We start from the raw sequence: 16,276 nt of genomic DNA, 5'->3' as shown, positions 1-16,276 counted from the left end.
AGTACTTTGTACAATTCTGATTGCCACATCTCAAAAATGATATAGTGGAACTAAAGAAGGAACAAAGAATGGTGACTAAATGATAAAGGAGATAAAATGTTTTCCCTATGAAGAAGGGCTAAAGATATTAGGCTCTTCACTTTGGAGAAGACACAGCTGAGGAAAGATACAATATAGGTCTATAAAAGCAGAGTGGAATAAATGTGAATTGGTTGTTTACTCTTTCAAAACACTTCATGAAGTTACTAAGTAGCACATTTAAAACAGATTGGAAAAAATATTTTTTTCACCCAACATGCAATTAAGCACTTGAATTAAATTGTTGGGGGATGTTTTAAAGGCAATTAGCATAGCTAAGTTCAAAACGTTTTTGAATATGTTCCTAGAAGAAAAGTCCACAAACTGTTATTAACCAGGTAGATTTGGGGAAAGTTGCTGCTTATCCATGGGCATAAGCAGCATGGAATCTATTACTTGGGATCCTACCAGGTATTTGTGAGCTGGATTAGCCACTGTTGGAATCAGGATCCTGGGCTGGATAGGCCCTTGATCTGACCCAGCATGGCAGTTATGTTCTTATAGTTACAGTCTACTAGTAAAAGATATACAATTTCATATCTGTGATCTTTCAGAACTTTAGGGTGAATACTATCCAGTCCTGGTGATTTGTTACTATTTAGTCTATCAAATTGCTCTATTACATCTTCCAGTTTTATAGCAATTTATTTCATTGCCTCTGAATCATTATTATCATAGGATGTTTTTGGTCTGGGTATCTCCTCAACATCATCCTCAGTAAAAACCAAAAGCAAAGAATTAATTTAGTATTTCAACTTCAGTTTTGTCATCCCTGAGCACCTGTTTTACCCTGTGGTAATTTAGCAGTCCAGCTGTTTCCTTCACAGGGTTCTTGCTTTGAATGTATTTGAAAAAGTATTTATTATTAGTTTTTGCCTCTATGCCAAGCTTCCATGCAAACTCTCTTAGCCTACCTTATTAATCTTTTACATCTAATTTGCTAGAATTTAGTTAACCAAGAATTAATGTCAAAATGGAAAACAGAAACTTAAAGCAACCACTGAGCATTAGTTGCAGAAATTGACAATGACAACATTTTAAATGAAGCAAACCCAACATGTAAGTTTTTATATCTATAATGCACAACAGACTATAAATTATATATCAGAACTGGATTAGGCAACATTTGGCATGTGTAAAACATGGTTGTATACTGAACACAACCTATCAAGCACACCACTCCAACACATAATACTAGCATTGCAAACATTTTCAAAATGAGTAGGTCAACTGTATTGATTTGTGCATTATGAGACCATAAAATCTGGCCCATAAATTCTGAAAATGTTTACAGTGACATCATTTTAGGTCAGAGCAGTATGACATGCGGGCAGCTAGTTTACATCAGAGTCCACCCTCCACCCCCCAAATATTTGAGGCAATTTCATTAGAAGGTCCTCTCTCCAAAGCAGAATTCCTTTGATTTGGCGGGGGAGGACGGGACCTCTCTTCCCCAGAATCAAGACTGATCACCTAACTGGCACACCAACCTCATTAAAGGAGATGCTGCAGGGCTTTGACAATCTGCCACAAAAAAAAACCAAAAAAAATAAAACAGAACATTGCAGACCCTTGATTTTGATCATATATTTTATAGCATAGGATGGACCTTATGACATCTTTTGGATTTTGTATAAAGCATACCTTTGTTATTGCTTCTTCAGGGTGAGTGCTGTTATTTTTAAAACTATAAAATGTATTTAAAAGGATTTGTAGAATATAAAGATGATAATATAAAGACTATAAAAATAAGATTAGTGGAGGCCTCCGGGAGGGAGAGAAGGGTGAGGAGATATCCCGGCCCTACTAACATTTACCTGGCTAATTTTCCTTGCTTCGAGTCACTAGCAGCCGAGGAGAATTTTTGCTTTGCTTCCTGGAACGCCTACGTCGGGCTGCTGATATCATCAGGGGGAGGGACCGGGAGGATTTAACCGGACTCCCCTGCAGCAGAAAACGAGGCCTCTGAGAGGGAGAGACGGGTGACGAGATATCCCGGCCCTACTAACATTTACCTGGCTAATTTTCCTTGCTTTGAGGCACTAGCAACCGAGGAGAAGTTTTGCTTTGCTTCCTGGAACGCCTACATCATCAGGGGGAGGGACCGGGAGGATTTAAACAGACTCCCCTGCGGCACGCAGCCGAAGCCATGTGCGCCAAAGGGACACGCGGCTTTGTTGGACTATAAAGGGTCTTTCTCCTCGAGTAAGAAATCTAAGTGGACAAATAGTGAGTAAAACAACAAGAATCCCTCTCCTGTCCTCCAATTTGTAAACCCTTGAAAAAAATAAATATAGAGATTTGTACATAAAGAAGGCGAAATTAAATAATTGTTATGCCTCATACAAAGCGGAAGGCCCGCATTAGGAAGGCTATGTCCTCATGTCCACTACCCGGACCAACCCAACCCCAGATATCCTCCTTCTTTTTGTCTACAACAAACATAAAACCGGAGGAAATGGCCGCTGTAGAGACGGGTTCAGAGCGAGAATCCGTCTCTCAGGCCGAAGTCATCTCATTGAGCCCTGGTGCTCCCAATGTCCCATCCCCACCAATATTACTTAAGGAAAATAATGGAGATTTTTTATCTCCAGATACTAAAATGTTAATCGGATGTACAAGGGATGGGGAACATTTCTGGAGGGGGAAGTGAGGGGGATAAGACTGAAATGGAAATTATTGTAAACCCTGGGACGTCTGAGATAACCATGGATATACTTTGGTCTGCAATTAAGTAACTTGAGACTGCAATAATAAGGTTAACTAAAACACATATAGAAGCTCAACAAAAAGTAATAAATATAGAAAAACCTGTCATTAATCATAATGTTAAATTGGAAGCTCAGGAAGAACGATTGAGCAGAATTGAAACTATCCAAAAATATCTGGTTAAGTCAGAGAATGCGAGTGTGAATAAATTGGAGTATATGGAGAATAATTTCAGATAATTAAATTTTCCATACTTGAGAATGGTTTCACCAAAAGAAATGTTGAAAGAATATTTATTACGAATTTTGAAGATACCAGAGCAAGGTATCCCAGCTCTGGCAAAAATATATTATATCTTTAAAAAAATCAAACACAAGTGACGGGCAACCAGAGCAGTCCATGAATATATCACATGTCCTAGAAACTACTTTTGAAACAGATAATCTCAAGAGAAATTTTATTTGTTTCATTTATGTTTCCCTCAGAATGAGATATAATATTGAGTTTTTTTTACGTAATAGATCACAGAAATATCATGGTCAACAAATCTGGATGTATCCAGACCTGTCAAGGGTTACTCAACTAAGGAGACAAGAGTTTCTTAAATTAAAAGCTGATACCTTGGCAAGAGGGGCTAAGTTCTTTTTACGATATCCCTGTAAATGTGAAATATGGTATAAAGAAAACAAATATGTTTTCTTTGAGGTATCAGCATTTCAGTCATTTCTAGACTCACATCCCCAAAGTTCAGAAAACGAGTGAGAGCAAGTAAGGATTTTTGTTGAATCTCTAGTTCTTCAAAAATGTGTGATAAATACATATTCCTGTTTTAGAATCGCTCAGTGTGGGTATTTCAGGGGCATACAATTTTTCCTCGAAGTTATTATTGCTATATTGATTATAAAAGTAAATTTGAACGATTGTTTTGAGATAATATTATTATAAATGATTGAATGTTAGTATATGTATACTTTTTGCTGTTATAATTAATGAAAATTAAAATTAAAAAAAAAATAAGATTAGTGCACAACAGTTTCTGAAGAGTCCGTAAGCAATGCAGTTGCGTTAGTCCATTTAAATATGTAGAACTAAAGGTTAACAAGTTGTATGTGATAATTCAATGAGTTCAATGAAAAGTTATTTGATAACGAGTTTTATCATGTTACTGAAAAATAGTTTGAGGTGAGAGCAGTAAAGAGCTATAAAATCAAAGGATGAGATGGGACCAGTGAACCCAAGTTTCCTTCCAGTTTTCACGTTTGTTAAAGCAAATGCGTATTGCCATATGTTGTTAATTATTCTGGGTGGTCCTATGAGAATAAGAAGGTGGGATATAAGAGTGAGATTAGATTAAAATTTGTTAAAGGAGTGACTAAAGAAATTGGTGCCCTCACTCATAATCAACCATATTCTTCCCATAAATTACAAGTTTTGCAGTTACTTTACATGACACCCTAACTTCTCTAAAGCCTATGTACATTTTTCACACATTCAAACAAATAGACCTGAAGTGAGATTCATTAACTTGACACACACACAAACACACACACATATATATATCCAAAAGAAAACTGCCCTCTTGGGGTGGGACTTCCTCCCGCTATGGTATCTTTGGCCAAGAATGAGGAAATTTGGGAGATCCCTGATGTTACCCAAGGGGGGTCACTGCTGGAAGTCCTCTCCCCTATCGGAGTCTACTGGTGATAGAAAGGGAGAGCAGGAATATAGTGAAAAGAAGGCAGAAGTCAAATCATTTAAATAAAATTTATTGCAAACACAAAATGTACCAACAACAATTGTCTAGTAATATCACAAACAAAATTTAAATTCTTGTATTATCTTTTTTCTATTTGCAGAACTGGATCTGAATATGCTACTATTGGAGTACTGTATATAGTAGAGCACCACATCAACAATTAAAATTATTGAATTTTTCAAAATTACCATTATTCTATGCAATACCCCATCACTCACATACCAGGTGTGGTTGTAATATAGACCTTCATAACATTCCGCGGTGTATGGGGCTTATCTGCTCCTTGCTTAAACTGCTTATGGGAACATCTTTAATCATCGGTCTTTCCACCACTAGTGCCAAATTCTTTTTTGTATTTTTTCAAGAGTTTTTTCTAAAAAATATATGATATTCTTTTCCAAAGGATTGGCACCAGTGGTGGAAAGACCGATGATTAAAGGTGTTCCCATAAGCGGTTTAAGCAAGGAGCAGATAAGCCCCATACACCGCGGGATGTTATGAAGGTCTATAATACAACCACACCTGGTATGTGAGTGATAGGGTATTGCATAGAATAATGGTAATTTTGAAAAATTCAATAATTTAATTGTTGATGTAGTGCTCTACTATATACAGTTATCTTATCAACTTTGAAAAAAATGAGTCTTCACAGTACTATTGGAGTACTACCAGATTAAGTATAACTATTACATATCAATCAACTCTAACCTTATTTTTATGTTCAAAATTGCTCTTTAAACGAGAATTTGAGTCTGTGTTTTACTTTTATCTTTTAAAGATGCCGTAACTAAAATGAAGATTCCCTCAGGTAAGCTTAAGTATATTTCGTGTTATCTTTATGTTTTGTTTTCTTTAACTTTCTCTTTACTCAGTTGTTTCTTTACTACTAATATAATTAAATCATCTCTTCCTTCTGTATACTTCTTTCTCTCTCTTTCTGAGTGTAAAACTTTTCCTTACACTGTCTTAGTGAATCATCTGTCGGTGTGCAGCCATTACCACTGTTCTTTAGCTGCTAGGGAGCACTGCTTGTAGGTGAGACAAGCATTCTGTGTGTTTCTTTAATGGGATGCGCTGTCTCTGGTTGATGTCACCTCCCTCCTCTTGACTCTTTCACCCGATACACTAATTCTATAAATAAATAAATAGGACAAAATACTAACTAGGGATGTGAATTGTTTTTCTGACAAACCCGATAGGACAACCCCGCAAAATTTTTCATGGGGTTATCTTATTGTTTTGGGAGGGGGGCGAGAACGGCGGGAAGAAAGGACACACAAAAACAATCCCCAAACCCACCCTGACCCTTTAAATTTAATTAGTTCGAATCCCCCCCTCCCGACCCCCCCCTAATTTTTTTAAGGTACCTGGTGGTCCAGTGGGGGTCCTGAGAGCTGGTGTTTGAAAATTTAGGAGTAAATTTTTCATCTCTAATCTATTTATTATCTATTTGTTTTAAGTAAAGCTAGCAGAGTTCAACAAATCTTCAGACACATACTAGGGAACACGACACAATTGGAAGAGCCTCAGGTTAACAGTAGTTAGTATTAGAGATGTGAATCGGAATCGGTTCTGGTGTCCATTTCAGGGACCATCAGGAAATTTTTTTCCCGCAGTCCGTTTTTTTTTTTTATTGGCTGTGCCCGAGCAGATAAACAAAAAACCCACCCCGACCCTTTAAATCTGATTCTTTAGCATTCCCCACCCTCTGAACCCCCCAAAAAAAACTTAAAGGGGTTCCGGGAGCGATCTCCTACTCTCGGGCCTTCGGCTGCCAGTAAACAAAATGGCGCCGAGGGCCCTTATCCCCTGTCACATGTTAAGGGCAATCTGTGCCATTGGCAGGCCCCTGTCACATGATAGGAGCAATGGACAGCTGGCGCCATCTTTAAAAATGGCACGGGCCATCCATTGCTCCTACCATTGACAGGGGCCGGCCAATGGCACAGATATCCCTTAACATGTGACAGGGGCTAAGGGCCCTCGGCGCCATTTTGTTTACTGGCAGCCGAAGGCCCGAGAGTAGGAGATCGCTCCTGGGACCTCAGCTGGACCTCCAGGTACTTTAAGTTTTTTGGGAGGGGTTCAGAGGGTGGGGAATGCAAAAGAATCAGATTTAAAGGGTCGGGGTTGGTTTTTTGTTTATCTGCTCGGGCACAGCCAATAAAAAAAAATGATCGGACCGCAGGAAAAAAAATTTCCTGATGGTCCCCGAAACCGACACCGGAACCGATTCCGATTCACATGTCTAATACTAACTACTGTTAACCTGAGGCTCTTCCAATTGTGTCGTGTTCCTTAGTATGTGTCTGAAGATTTGTTGAACTCTGCTAGCTTTACCTAAAACAAATAAATAGATTAGAGATGAAAAATGTACTCCTAAATTTTAAAACACCAGCACATATAAAAACAAGTAGATACACTTGTGGTTCAGCCATGCGCGCACAGCAGGGGGGGGGGGGGGATTTTTAAAGGGTCCCGGCCATGTGCATATTTCTGTGTATATACAGAAGACTGGCTGGAAGCAAAAGGGGTGGGCTGGGGGCTGGCCGGGACACCTCCATTAGGCCCGGTAAAGCGAACGCCAGGAGCCAGCCGGAACGCCAAACTTCCTGCTGCTTCTGGGAGCAAGTAAGTTCCAAAACAAAACAAAACAAAAAAAAAAGAGGGTAGATAGGATAAGTTTAGGGTTTGGGGAGGAGAGGGAGAAAAAAAGGAGGAAGAGTAGTTAGGGGGATAGGGAACTGGGCAAGGATCCAATTGCGTCGCTGCGCATGCTTTAAAAAATTTCTCCCCTTGCTCACGTAATACAAAAATCAGGCACACATCGGATTTTATAACATGCGCAAGCTAGGTATATAGTTATAAAAGGTAGCTATGAGATTCTGTTGGGTTTATTTTAGTCCACCAATTTCTTAAAAGGGTAGGTTATAACTCTTCATGTGCATATGAGTGAGAGAGAGACAGACACTTTATAAAGCCCAGTCTGTTATGCGGCCGTCTCGAGCACGGGCCTACTCACCTTCACAGTTCCATAGCAGGTCCCAGGTCGGCCTCCCTAGCGGTGGTTGCCAGCTCATCTAGGCCCTGGCGTCCTGCGGCAGTGGTCGCCGGGCCTTCCACTGTGCGCCAGGCCCCATGCTGAGGTTCGGCATCCTCACCAATGCTGGCCACTCCCCTACGTGCTCGTGCACTGCCCGGCCTATTGTAGAGCCAAGGGTGGGTCTCAGCTCCGCGGCGCGTCCTGATTGATCCCCCGATATAAGGAAGTTACTGTCTGTGCTTCCTTGCCTTGGCAATCGGGTTGGCTTGTATGCGAGATTGCCTTTGCGTTTGTTCCTGCGCTTGTCTTGTTCCTAGTCTTGTTCCAGGATCCTTCTGTTGGTCCTGTTCCTGACTTGTTCCTGCATCCTAGTTCCTGCTCGTCTTGTTCCTGTGTTCGTCTGTACATTTCCCAGGTAATACTTCTGGACTGTAACTGGTACTGACCTTAGCTTGTTCCTTGACCTGCCCGCCTGGCTGCTGCCTGCCTCCTGACTTCAGTCTGCCTGTGACCTCATCTGATCTCCGGTATCTGACCTCTGCCTTGTTGACCATCCCATGGACTGACCTCTGGACTCTGACCTTTGCTCGCCTGACCTCATCCCTAGATTCTAGCTCTCTATCAGGAGGTGTTCCTCCACTGCCCCAGGACAAGGGTCCACCTCCTAATGCAACACAGTCTGATACTCTACATATGGACTATTGAAAGGGGGCACTTTGATTCGGGGTAAGTTGTTGTTTTTTTTTTTTGTTTGTTTTTTTGGGGGGGTTGTTACAGACACATTCAGAGTTATTCATTGTGAAATTGATATCAGTAAAAAATGTGACCTTGTAAGTGATGATAATTCTATCAAGAGGAGTTTATTTGTACACTGTAGTCTCTGCTAGCTGCACTGTACAAATCAACTCCTTTTTATCACTTATAAGGTCTAAAATCCTGCGCCTACCAAGGAGCTGTAGCAAAGTGGTGTACCGGCTGTGGAAAGTTAGAGGGTGCGTGCTGGCCCCACCTCTGGAACACCCATGCCCTGCCTCTTTTCCACCTTTTTCTGGGTGCATGTATGTTGCCATTTTTACACATGCAAGGCTTTTAAAACCTACCTCTTCATGAGCAGCAGTCAAGATCTATTTTCTCTCACTGTGACACTAGTCTTCAGTGTCTGTTCACCTCCCCTTATCCATAGGGAGAATAGCTTTATTTTGCAATGCACCTGTATAGCTTTATCAGATCATGCCTATAGTGTGAGAGCCTTTGCATGTGTTTCAATCAGTTCTCTCAGCCATTCAGAATTAATTCTAAATAAAAGCTGATAACTAGTCTCCATGGCTCACTTTAATTACTTTTTATAAAAATTACTTAATATAAGCTTCTCTATACATTCATCCACTCAACTTGTTCATCAGTGAGTATTTTTAGCTAGTCCTTTTAATCTTTTTCCCCACAGTAAAGACACCTAAAGCTGTTTTGCTACAATGCAGCTGGAACAACAGCTGTGCGGATTTGCCTCAATCAGTTTTCAACCTCCTACTGCTCACATTCTAAACTGTAACCCTGCTGCTGTACATTGTTGCCATATCCACACCCTCCTGACTATGGGAGGGAAATACTTTAGAGCCCTATCTGAGTCTCACAATCACGTGTGCTTACTGAAGTCACAAATTGTTTGGCATTCTTGAGGTCACTATGCAGATATTTTAGGTGTTATTCCGCTTCCTTAACCTTGTTATGGGGTCTGTGTTCACCTCGCTCCCCTGACCGTGTTCTTCACCGGTCAGCTGACCAGCTTGTTTACCCAAGCCATGCTTGGGTTGTCATGGCAACAACTGTTTGGAATTCTGAGCAGCACTGCTGGTCACTATGCTTATTCAATACGATGTAATCCAGATACCTCATCTCTTTTTTATTTTTTGAAGGGAATAAAACTCGTTTTCCCCCATTCAAGTTACTGTTGCTTATGTAATATTTATTGATGTTCCTATGTTCAGAAACTCTGTTTATTGTAACGCCTTAACCGCGACAGTTTTGTTCTTTGGAAACCGACCTGATTTGATACTTGTATTAAGAAGGTCGGTATATAAAAATCCTAAATAAATAAATAAATAAATAAATAAAATTCTCCTAATTCTCTCAGAGTCTATTGTATTTGTTTCATGTGATTTATTAATTTTATTTAGACATTTTATTTCCGTCGTTCCATGTATAGATCACAACGATTTTACAAATTGACATTCATAATAATGACTCGACAGACAATGATTGGTTACATAAAGCAATGAGAATAGAAAATTAGAGCAATGTGGTAGTTTTTACTTCTTAATTTAAAATTTCTTTTCTATTACACAAAGTTGTTTTTTTTTTTATTTTGGAGCTTAATATATCTTATCATGACTATCTTACCTGGAGATATTATATAGAAGAAATCTTTAAACTCATCCATCCAGACTTCTGCTAGTCTTCTATTGTTCTTGTTGATCACATGACCAGTTCCACCAGGGAAAGTATAAGGAGTTGCTTTACGAAATACATGACCAACATGAGAGCATGTTACAATTTCTAAAGATCCTCCACATTGCCAAATCTGAAATCAAGAAAAGAATATATCCAAAAATATGTTTATGCAATTAAAAAAAAAAAAAAAGAGTGTATCAATACCTGCTGCAAAAAGATAGAGCCCCAAAAATGGAGAAATAGAAATCTAATTTCTTTTGATTTCTAGACCTCAAATCATGGAATGTCTAGTCCAGATGGATGTAAATCACTGTAAAGACTGGTTCACAAATATGCTTAAACTCTGAATCAGTACTTCCATAACTATAAAACACTTAGGGCCTGATTTGCTAAAGATTCGCCTCCCAATTTTTGTTAATGGCATAAAAGCTTAGTAAATCAGGCCTCTAGTATGTCAGAAGATTTCTGCCTTCAATGGACCAGGCATCTGAATATATATATTAAAAAAAAAAAAAAAGTCCACCAATACATAGATATTATGCAGTGGTGCCCATATTTTTCCAGTACACATGTAATCATATAAAATCCTATCAATGTGTCATTATCCCTGATTAGGACCAATTCACTAAATGGTCAATTTTAAAAGTGCTATGCACGGCAAAACCCGGAGATACACACTTGACTCGGCCCAACAAGCACCGCGTGGATTTTAAAACCCACGCCGGTACACGTGTATCTCCCGGTATGCACCTAAAATTTCTCTCACCATGTGGGCATGGGAGGGCTGGAATTGCACCATGAAGTCTGCGTGTATTTACACGCACAAGTGCACGCCGGGGTCCCCACCATGTAACTTTACTTCTTCTCTGGACGGCGTGTATGTTGTGCAGTTAGGGAGTTTAGGAAGTCCTCACCTTTACTGGGCTGAACTGGGAACAAACTGGGGAAAGAGGCAATTGTGTCGGAGCACGTAACTACTCAAATCCCACCCCCACTTATGTGCTTGAGTGGTCATATGTGCGCATCAATATAAAAATCGAGTGAACATGTACACGTATATAGTTGATTTTATAACACATGCACATTATGTTATATAAATTACAACGTCCATGTCTGCACGCTGGCAAACACACACACATCTTAAATTTTACTTCTAAAAGTTGCTAACACTGTTCATGGTAAACAATATAAGAAAAGTAACATCATATTCATATTCGGGGATTTCATGAAGGTGCATTAAGCATTAACATGCCAAAGGACGTTATTAATGAATAGGTCCCATTGAAAATAATGGGGCCTGTATTAAATTACAAGCATTTTGGAGTGTTAAATGTTTAACGCATCTTTGCAATTATTCTTGTAAAGCCTTAGAACATAACTTTCAAACAAATGCGTGTAATGGCATACATGCATGTATGAAAGTGGGCATTATATAAGTGAATTAATTAAGTTGACTTAGAAAATAGCCACTTCTATTACTAGCAACAGTAACATGGAATAGACAGTTTTTGGGTACTTGCCAGGTTCTTATGGCCTGGATTGGCCACTGTTGGAAACAGGATGCTGCACTTGATGGGCCCTTGGTCTGACCCAGTATGGCATGTTCTTATGTTATCCGTGCATACAATATGGACATGTTTTATAAAATACATGTTGTGCATCCTGTCCGTGCTCGGCCCGCGCACGGGCCTGCTCATCTCTTCAGCTCCTCAGGGGTCCCGGGTCATCCTCTCCTGTAGTAGTGGAAGCATGGCTAGACCTTGGCTTCCTGCGGTGGCGGCAGTCGCCGGGCCTTCATCCTCCAGCCAGGCCTCACGGCAGGGCTTGGCATTCTCAGTGGTGTCGGCCTTGCCCTTAGGCGTGTGTGCGGACTGCCCATCACCTTGTAGAGCCAGGGACGGGTTCCAGCTCCAAACGCGCCCTGATTGAAGGACGTATATCAGGAAGCTCCTGCCCTGACTTCCTTGCCTTGGCATCAGGTCCTTACCTGGTGCCATGTGTCGTCCTACAGCTCCTTGTTCAGGTGTTCATTGGGATCCTTCCTCAGTCAACCGTTCCCTGGACATCCATTCTGTCCGGCATCCGGTTCCACAGTGGCTGGGGTCCAGGTCCGGCGGACACCTCGTTCGGGTTGATCCTTGTGATTTCTAGTTTGCCTCTGCATTCCAGTCTTGTTCCAGCATCCTCCCATCTCCTCGTCTCCCCAGGTAGTACCTTTCAGACTGTCTTCTCGGTACTGACCTTGGCTACATTTGATCGCTGCCTGCCTCTGATCTTTTGCCTGACTACTGACCAAGTCTGCATGCTGCCTGGAACTGACCTCTGCCTGAACTAGACCTCATCTGACTGCCTCCTGGAAGTTGACCTCTGCTTTTCCTGACCATCCTCAGACTGATTACTAGCTCTGACCCTCACATTGGCTGACCATGCTTCCTTGAATCTAGCCTTGATCCTTGTTATACATTCAGAGACCCTCTTCTGGCCTTCTCAGGCATCCAGGACTTCCGACCTGAGTATCGACCACGCACCCTTGATCATGGTGGGAACACCCCTGAACTTCCTATCAAGGAGACTCTGCGAGGTCCACCTAAGACCAGGTGGCCTGGGTACCCAAGGGCTCAACCCGGGGGTACCTAGGGTTGCTAGTGGCGAAGCTCCAGCTAGACTTTTTCTCCTCTTGTGCTCCGCCTCCTGGTGGCAGGCGCTCTCTGGGTCCGACCAGGGAGCCTACCAATCCTGCACTAGGCCAAGGGTCCACCTCCTGGCACAACAATACACTTATCTCTAACTCGCAATATATGCACATATATAGGCTTACATACGAATGTATGCAATGCACTGAAATCATGTATGTTAATGCATTGAATGCACATTCTTTCCTAATTTAAAATATACATGCATATATTTTATGTATGAAAGTAAAGTAGGAATTACTCATAATAGTTCCAGTTTACACACATAAGGCAACAAATTTTAAAGTATACATGTGTAAATGGAATTAACCAATTTGCCAGTTAGTCCATCAGTTCATAGAGATTTTCCTGGTTCTTCAGCCCCAGTTAACCCAGAATCCCACCCGGTCTTTACTACGCAATAAACACATTTAATATCACTTACAGCAGATAATTAGCAAGTGTAAAAATATGCAGTTAGGTTGACAAATGTACATGTGCAGATTTCTTATATAATAGCAACTTTATGCTCGTGTTGGCCCCACCTGGAACATCCACAGATCATTCTTTTTACACAAATATATGTGCACACAAAAGTGAAAATATGTTTGTATTTTCAAGTTTTATATGACAGAACAAACAAGTATTGGCTACTTAAGTGCGTATATGCTAATTTTTACACGCATATAGTTTTGAAAATTCACCCCTTAACATTTGCACAAAGGAGGCTAGTAATGTTTTAGTGAGTTGAAGGTAAACCATAAGGTTTAGGTGCAAGCTGATGAGCATCATGATGAAATGCAAATAAATGCATAATGAGCATGCTAAAGTCATTACCTATTCACTTAGCCATATGTTATTTACCAACCACACACTAACATCAAGATTTCATTACTCTTCTGGAACAGATGTTACTGTAAGCACTGATTGCACATGCTACAAGATCCACCTGCTGATAAGAGGCAATTTGGAGAAGAAAATTAAAGCTTTTTTGCTTCTGCAATAGGAAATGCTCCTGCAAGTATCAAGAGGAGATGGACAGACAGAGGAGGAGGAGAGGAATAGATGGGAAGAAAAAGAAAAGAGAAGCAGGGGGGAAAAAAGAAGGGAAGGAGAAGAGGAAGAAGAGGATTAGGAGGAAAGAGAAGTTTTCTTCCCGAAATAAAACGAAACAGGAAATATCATCTTTATTTCCTATTTCGTTGCAAATGACTGCACATCTCTAGTTGTAAGTCCTGAGACACATTTCTGCAATGTTGGAGTCTATTGTTGTGGATGAAGATCATAGGCCATGATATTGTTGACTTTTTCGTCTCTTCAAGAAATGCGATATTATGCTCGGACTGATTTTTTTGTTCTGCTCATTTGGAAGGTAAGTTTCCAAAAGGTGCGCAGGCACACATACACACATTTATGTTGCCGTGTGCACAGGGATATGGCCATTTTCTAACTTGCGCACACAAGTTATAAAATGGCCTAGGTGTGCTTATATATGCGCCTAATTTTAAGCTTGTGAACGTCCAGCAGCGTAAGTTGGGTTTCCTATGCATAAGGGTATTTTATAACCAGCATGTGTCCACACCACGACAAGTTTCACCAGTTTGCCCAATGTAGATATAAATCCTCCAAAACCCCTGGTTTAATTGCCTGCCTTCCCCCCCCCAGTTAAACCATATGCCTCAAACACCCTAGCAATACCTGGAAATACTTTTATTAACACTTGCACCTACTCAATAACAAAAGAAAAGTTAAATGGCACTGGACCTAGCCACATAAGTATTTGCAAGCACATCTATTGACTCCCACCTACTTTCAGCCCCTTTTGGCTTCTGAGTGAGATATTCATGCATAGGGAGATGCGCGCACATGTGGGCGGCTTTTAAAATCTGTTGGGCGCACGCATGTAGGACATGTGTGCATATCCATTAATTCTGGCATTGGCAGGCTTTTAAAATTCACCTTTTACTGTAAATGTAAACCACTGCCCCTGTCGTAGCCAAGGTTGATGTTAATGGTAGGAGCAATGGATGGCCCCGGCCATCCATTGCTCCTACCATGTGACAGGGGCCGACCAATGGCACCAGTAGCCCCTGTGACATAGTAAGGGTAAAAGCTATCAGCGTCATTTTGAATACTGGCAGCCGATGGGGTGAGTGCAGGAGAAGGCTTCCAGACCCCCCTGCTGGACCACCAGGGTTTTTGGTAAGTTTTTTTTTTTTTTTTTTGGGGGGGGGGGGGTTTAAAGTCACTCCTTTAGACAGCCGAATAATTCGGTGAAGATTTGTTGTATTCGTGGGGAATCGCGATTAGGGATGTACAGAGGGACGCCATATGTTGCATTTGTGATTCGGATTCGTCGGGGAGCAGATACGTTGCATTCGGCCGTATGGCGCCCCGATGCGTTAATACAGCGATTTCTATTCGTGTCCCAGCTAAAATTAAAGCTAACTACAACCCCCCACCCTCCTGACCCCCCCAAGACTTACCAAAACTATCTGGTGGTTGAGCGGGGGGTACGGGAGCCATCTCCTGCATTCACACCCTCGGTGCCCGTTTCATCATGGCACCGATAGCCTTTGTCACAGGGGCTACCGGTGCCATTGGTCAGCCCCTGTCACATGGTCATCGGCGCCATCTTGTGCTCCTACCATGTGACAGGGGCTGACCAAGGGCACCGGAAGCCCCTGTGACATAATATGGGCAAAGGCTATCGGCGCCATTTTGAGTACTGGCATCAGACGGCCGGAGTGCAGGAGGTCACTCCGGGACCCCCGTTAGACCCCCAGGGACTTTTGGCCAGCTTGGGGGGGCCTCCTGACTCCAAGACTTGCCAAAAGTCCAGCGGGGGTCCAGGAGCGACCTCCTGCATGCCGGCTGTCCGATGCCAGTACTCAATATGGCGCCGATAGCCTTTGCCCATACTATGTCACAGGGGCTACCAGTGCCATTGGTCAGCCCCTGTCACATGGTAGGAGCACAAGATGGCACCAATGACCATGTGCCAGGGGCTGACCAATGGCACCAGTAGCCCCTGTGACAAAGGCTATCGGCGCCATGATGAAACGGACACAGAGGGTGTGAATGCAGGGGATGGCTCCTGGACCCCCTGCTGGACCACCAGGAATTTTTGGTAAGTCTTGGGGGGGGGGCTTCAGGAGGGTGGGGGGTTTGTTTAAATTTTTATTTAGGTGGCCATATAATTCGGCAAAGATTTGTGTATTCATGGGGAATAGCGATACGTTTCGCTTCCCCACGAATACTACGAATAGTGCAATATACGTTGCAGATCACCAATACGTTGGAAATGAAAGCACACCCCTAGTTAATGGTGTAGTTGTGATTACCAGGGTAGACAGGTTCTCAGATGTTGCCCACAGGTGTGCAGTTCAGTGCCCTCCTCCCAGCCAGGTCTCCCAGAAATCAAGGAAAGTTATTTCTATGTGCAGTGAGGTTGGTAGGCTTGGGGGCCCATTTTTGTTGAGGTTTCCTTGCAAATGTTTGATTAGTTTTACCACAGAGAAGTTTATTTTCTTTGAACCTCACAACTTTGTTATTTTATTGACTCTAGGG

General features: G+C 41.8%; 1 protein-coding gene across 5 annotated transcripts in view; it reads right to left on the bottom strand.

Annotated features, from left to right (window-relative positions):
• GALNT13 (polypeptide N-acetylgalactosaminyltransferase 13) overlaps positions 1 to 16,276 on the bottom strand; it is a 740,598-nt gene that overhangs the window by 312,313 nt on the left and 412,009 nt on the right. For all 5 annotated transcript variants that reach the window (XM_029605513.1, XM_029605509.1, XM_029605512.1 and 2 more), the window contains one exon: positions 9,984 to 10,164. In XM_029605513.1, coding sequence (XP_029461373.1) covers positions 9,984 to 10,164 — 181 coding nt within the window. The remainder of the gene's footprint in view (positions 1 to 9,983; positions 10,165 to 16,276) is intronic.

The sequence above is a fragment of the Rhinatrema bivittatum genome, chromosome 6, assembly GCF_901001135.1.
Source record: "Rhinatrema bivittatum chromosome 6, aRhiBiv1.1, whole genome shotgun sequence".
Taxonomy (NCBI): Eukaryota; Metazoa; Chordata; class Amphibia; order Gymnophiona; family Rhinatrematidae; genus Rhinatrema; species Rhinatrema bivittatum.
Note: the sequence above shows the minus strand (reverse complement) of the source record. Positions and strands in the feature narration are given on the sequence as shown.